Genomic DNA, 6,333 nt, shown 5'->3' on the forward strand with positions numbered 1-6,333 from the left:
ATTTATATATTTATCTATTTGTCTATCTATCTATCTATCTATCTATCTATCTATCTATCTATCTATCTATCTATCTATCTATCTGTGCCCATATAACAACGATCCTTAGGTTGTTAATATCGCTAGAGTCAGTTATGCTTGTTGGGTATATTAGTGGTGCACAGACAGAACGTGACAAAGTTACGTGAGTGATTTCTTAAGTTAAGCAAGACATTTTTTTACTCTTATTAAAAGATATTCGTGAAATTTATTCTGATTTTCCATTATTTAGAAAAAAACATATTAGAATTATAATTTGTTTTGAACCAGATATTGTTTGAAAAGTTTGTTTCACATTAACATTACTCATGAATTTCCCACAACTCCCTCGCAGTTCATTCATTTTTATGTATTAAATTAATAAGCTCTATTTAGGATGAGTAAATAAATAACAATAACAAGTATGATTATTATGTTAGTATAAGACGAATTTTTTATACACTCTTCACAGTTTTTTCTAAATTTGTTTATTATAAATAATGAACAAATCATACACCGTGTTGTGTCAATGACCATAAATTTGTCGATTATTGTCGATAGTTCCTTATTTATATATGGAAGTGTCTTAGTGTAGGGTATTATATGTTTTTCTTTAGAACACACATTATATATGACAACACAAGCAGAGGAAGTCTTTAAAAATTACCCACACTAATATCGAATATTGTTTGATTGATTACATTAACAGGAAATGAACTGTAAAAGTGAAAAGCTTAAAATTTAATTTTCATGTATTTTTTTTTTTTTTTTAATTTTTACCGTTGAAACAACAAACGTGAAGATAAATTCATTGTTAAGTTAATTAATTTTCATTTAAAAAGATTCGCCGCATGAACAATTGCTTTAAGCGAATTTTTTTTTTCTTAATTTAATAAAAATGAATCCTTAGGAATTTTCCATTAAATAAATTAATTTAAAAATTTGTGCATAGCAACAACTGAAAATCATATTTAAATTATTAAGGATTTAAAAATGTTTGCTAAAACTTAAAAAAAAAAATTAAATCTTGAATATTTTTGTAAAACATTAAGCTTTTCTACTTAGATACTTTGAAAAGAATTACAGCTGTTTTGGTGCAGAAGAAAACAAAAAGGATTTATATCATGATGGATGGATTATTGAGATTTGTGAATTTTTGTTTCTTAAATGTGTTTGATTTACTGTGTACATGTGATAAAAAAAAGAAAGAAAAATTTATGTATGAATAATAAACGTTTAAATATTCTACTTTTTATTCAAATATATTAAATATCAAGAAAGATTTTTATTTTATGAAATAGTTTCAGATAAAGAGTGTCCTTAAATAATTTTGGCAAATTTTATAAATCTTCATTTTATGAAATTAAGGAAGAAGAAAATTTTTTAAAGATTATGATTTTGTTAAATGTTTCTCAATGTGTAAACATTTACCAATATTCACCATATTATCCAGCTTGAGAACAAAACATCAATGCTTTTATAAACCAAACAATTTGTTTATTTATAAGCACAAGTTTATCTGTCGTTTATCAATCCTCACCGGAAATTGTGCTTAATTACTGCTTAGTTGAATTTCCAAAATTTTTGTTTAACTTGTGGTACCTGTAGATGCAATATTTTGATATTTGATAGAGAACAGTATTGTGTGTAAATATATTGTTAAATAGGGGATTGATTTTGTCATGAGTTCTCTGTGAGTGAAAAATTTATTGTTATTTGATTAGTTTAATGTGGTAAAGCTTCATTTACAACTTTAGATTAGACAATACACTAGAGCCTAAACTATTTACAACGTAAGGTATGACTACACTATGACTATTGTGAACTAAAATTTAGCATCAAGTATTGTATTTACTAAAAACCAGATTCCAGTTTAAAATACGAACTAGATACATACATATAATATAATGGATTGTAACCTACCATCCTAGCAAAAATAAAACGAAGTACTTCCAAAGGAATAACATTTATCACCACTTCAAAGGCAGCACTTAATGAATTTTTACCTTCTATGGACGTGATGTTTATTGACTTCCAAAGAAGCGAAAAGAATCTAATTTTGTTTAAAATTGGAGTTGATTGATAAATATGTGTTATATGTTAATATTGTTTCAGCAAAATTAGTTGTATTTTATAATACATACTTCTATTTCACTTCTTAATAACTTCCAAAAAAATAACATAAAAATTACTTCCTGAGAATGACTTTAGATGTAGTGAATTTGGAATCAAATAAAAAGGACATCCCTCCTATGACTGAGCCTGAGTTAAAATTATAACATCTTCAGGTCTTTTTAAGTACTTCCACGAAGAAAATTTCACTTCTTTTTTGCTTCTTTGGAAGTTCTTTTTTTGCCGGTCTATAGTCTATGTCTAAACACAAAATAGTCTAAGTGCTAATTCTAGATTGCATATCTGGATTATAGTGTATACTTTCTTATTTATAGACTTGAAAATAGTTTCGAAAATTTATGTGTATATATTGTCTAATAGACTAGATTATAGTTTAGTCCATAGAGAAGATTGTAGTCTAAAGTATAGACTTTAGATTATAGTCTGGCCCACATATTAGACAATAAACTGTTGTACTTCATTTCGGACTTTATACTTAAAATTTTTTAAAATATAGAACAGATTATAGTCAGGATTTTAGATTATATTATAGTGTATATTACAGATTAGTCTATAGATCAGTATATGTTCTAAACTATAGATTAAACCTTTAATACAATATAGTTTATATTATAATCTAGTAGACTTTTGATAAGACTATAATTTAGACAATATATTTTAGACTGGGCTATGAATTAGACTATGAGCTGCACTATGGATTATACTTTAGTGTGGACAGTAGTAGTACTATAGCTTGACTTTAATTTGAACTATAATCTATACTTCATATTAGACAATAGTCTGATAAATACATTTGGTCATCTGGACTATAATTTACATTATAGTATATTCTATAAATTACATTATAATTCGTAATATAGACTAGATTGTAGTGTGGACTATATCAAGTTTGAACTTTAAATACGGCTACAGTCATAGCTATAGACTGTAGTATAAGTTGTAGATTATCTTTACTATAGATTATACTTTAGATATAACATTGGACTATGTCTGAACATTATATTAGACTATAGTCAGTACTATAGATTACATCATTGTCTGGACTTGTATTATACTACAGTTTGAACTTTAGATTTTCAGTATAGATTATAGTTTAAGTTAGTGTATCGCCTAGACTGTAGATTACTACTATTATTTCTATACTAGACTATAGATTGGACTGACAATTTAATAGTTTTAACTAAAGATCAGATCATATTTTAGATCTTAGATTAACCTATAATCTGCACTACAGATTAGACAATAACTGGACTTCAGATTAGGCAATATTATGCTATAATCAGGATTATGTTCTCAACTCCGTTATTATTTGCTTGAAGATACTAAGTTAATCATTTTGTTCCCCATTAAAAAGGTCATATTCGTATAATCCGGTATATACAAATAGAGTCAATATCTTAATTATACATTAGTTGAAAATACTTTTTTACCTTTGCATTAGATCCTTGGCGAATTGTTGTGAGCTAAATATAAGGTAGTGTAAAAAGAACAGCAGATAAGTTTGACAACATTATGTAAGTATAGTGTAAAACTGTATATACATTCACTCTTAATTTTTCTTAATTCGCCAACGACACTACCTTTTCATTAATATATGTTTATGTGGCAGACATAAAGGATTCGTCACAGTTGCATATATTAATAAATTACAAATGAAATAATGAAATCTATATACCGCCCATGTTTTTAGAAGTGAATAAACCACTATCGGCTCGTACCAAATACGGAAATTGCCCTTGTATACCAGATTTCATTTGTATTTTTACCACACTCTTGGCTAATTGAAATTCTATTATATTTTGGCATAATTATCGAGACAAAAAAATCATAAATAAATAACCAAACACAACAGTTTGAAAACTAAAAAAAAATAATTTTTGGTCATGACACTTTTCACAAACGATAAACTTTCTCTCAATTATAGACTTTTTGTTTTTAATTAAATTATCAGGTTTGGTGTGCACCTCTTTGGAAGTCATCTATAGAATGTTTGATAGTAAATGTCCTCTAGTGTTTATGTACGTTCCAATGATAGAAAATAGTTTTTGGCAGTAAAATCTATTAAAATAAATGAAATAATGATGGTAAACAATTTTGTGCTGAAAATTACATTTTATTATAATTTTACGCTTCAAGCGGTTTGTTTTTTTCTTGGAATTGATCAAAAGCTGTTTATGGAGTATATTTTAAATAAGTGGATTTTATCTAATTTTTCATTCAGTTGGCAGTAAATGGTTTTATTGTTTAATATTACCACAACAATGTATACATTAGACTGACTCTCAGAAAACATTTTTAGGAAATTAACTTCGTTTGTAATAATATGTTTCCTTAAAATTATGAGCTCAAATGATGACTACTATCGAAAAAATCGACCTTATAAGTCCAAAATAAAACTACAAGCTATATTTTACACACATTGCGAGGTTATACAAAGGCATCGAACATAGGAGTCTATGGTCTAGCCTATAATCTAGCCTATTGTCTAGTCTATAGTCTAGTCCATAGTCTAGTCTATAGTCTTGTCTATAGTCTAGTCTATAGTTTAGTCTTTAGTCTAGTCTATAGTCTAGTCTATAGTCTAGTCTATAGTCTAGTCTATAGTCTAGTCTATAGTCTAGTCTATAGTCTAGTCTATAGTCTAGTCTATAGTCTAGTCTATAGTCTAGTCTATAGTCTAATCTATAGTCTAGTCTATAGTCTAGTCTAGACAATAGAGTAGTCTTTTTTCTATTTTATAGTCAAGTATTATTTATTTCATACTTACTTTTGATTCACTTGGAGGGCCATTCTGTGGATTTGTGGGTGTTACAATTTCTAATCTCTGTAGTGTCACCAGTTCCATGGTTAAATTCAGTCTAAGTGGTTCCGGTTTTGATTTGCCATCGCTGACATTTACCATGCCAGTGCGAATCTATTAAAGAAATATCCACATTATTTATTTAGAATACGTCTGCTTAGTAAGTATGTCCCTAAAATGGACATTCATCAGAAATACATACATATATTTAGTTTGTTAAAATAATACTAAGTGTTAAATAAGTAAAATAATTATAGTAAAACAACAGTCTTTCCAATATGATATATTAACACATTCGTAATATACATACATATATACATTTGTACATTATACATATGTGTCTCGAAATTAAAACCAGTAACAAATTGATATTGATACAATAATGTTTGCAAAAGACAAGAATGTATACATCTGGGAGCGAAATTTCAGTTATGAAGAGAATATTGGGTTTAATTAATAAGAATGTTTAATAGGGTAGTGCTTAAATAAAATATATGTATATAACACGTCACAAATTTCACAAAGTTTAGTTTAAATCAATAGTTTCGTGTTGAGCTTAAACAAGTTCAATAGTCGTCCTGAGTCATATAAAGATAAAACGTGGTAACCAACTACCAAATAAACCATAAATTATTGAAATTTTTATATTCATTTACAAATTAACAGACCAACTTAATGAAGAATTGTAAATTAATATGCGAATGAATTTAATGCAATGATAAATATTCACGTACAAACCCTAGAAACCAAAATGAAACTGATTGGGTTTGTATTGTAGTATTAATTGATGAAACATATCGCTTCTCATTAAATCCTACAGTACACAACAGAAAATTTAATTAAAACTGATTGGTCAATCATATTAATATAGTATAGTATCTCGGCTCCTACAAGAATATGGTAGCATTTTTTTAATGCAATGTAAATCATATTGGATATTACACCGATGTAAATCGGAACACTAAATACTTTACTTCTTAAATATAAAAAAAATTTTGTTTAAATATTATTTAACTTACCTTTAAATTTTGATCAACTTTTTCCTCTATCGGAGTCGCCATTTTTTCATTGATCTTCATGCTTTTGTAATTAATCTAAAATTTAAGAAAACATTAAAATATGTTAAATGTTTCGAATTAAAAGATATTTATATTACTAGTTAATACTAATGTTCGTTACCGTTATTAAGTGTTATTTAATGACTGTATAAAATATCTTACTACTAGACTGTAGAAAACACTATGGAATAGACTATAGACTAAACTAAAGACTATACTATATACTAGACTATAGAATAGACTATAGACTAGACTATAGACTAGACTATAGACTAGACTATAGACTAGACTATAGACTAGACTATAGACTAGACTATAGACTAG

General features: G+C 27.0%; 1 protein-coding gene across 1 annotated transcript in view; it reads right to left on the bottom strand.

Moving 5' to 3' along the window:
- Nucleotides 1-6,040: 6,040 nt before the first annotated feature.
- Nucleotides 6,041-6,333, bottom strand: part of LOC111685078 (gamma-2-syntrophin) — a 15,657-nt gene continuing 15,364 nt past the window's right edge. The window contains exon 6 of the mRNA XM_046954116.1: nucleotides 6,041-6,045. Coding sequence (XP_046810072.1) covers nucleotides 6,041-6,045 — 5 coding nt within the window. The remainder of the gene's footprint in view (nucleotides 6,046-6,333) is intronic.

This window comes from Lucilia cuprina, chromosome 6 (assembly GCF_022045245.1).
Source record: "Lucilia cuprina isolate Lc7/37 chromosome 6, ASM2204524v1, whole genome shotgun sequence".
Taxonomy (NCBI): Eukaryota; Metazoa; Arthropoda; class Insecta; order Diptera; family Calliphoridae; genus Lucilia; species Lucilia cuprina.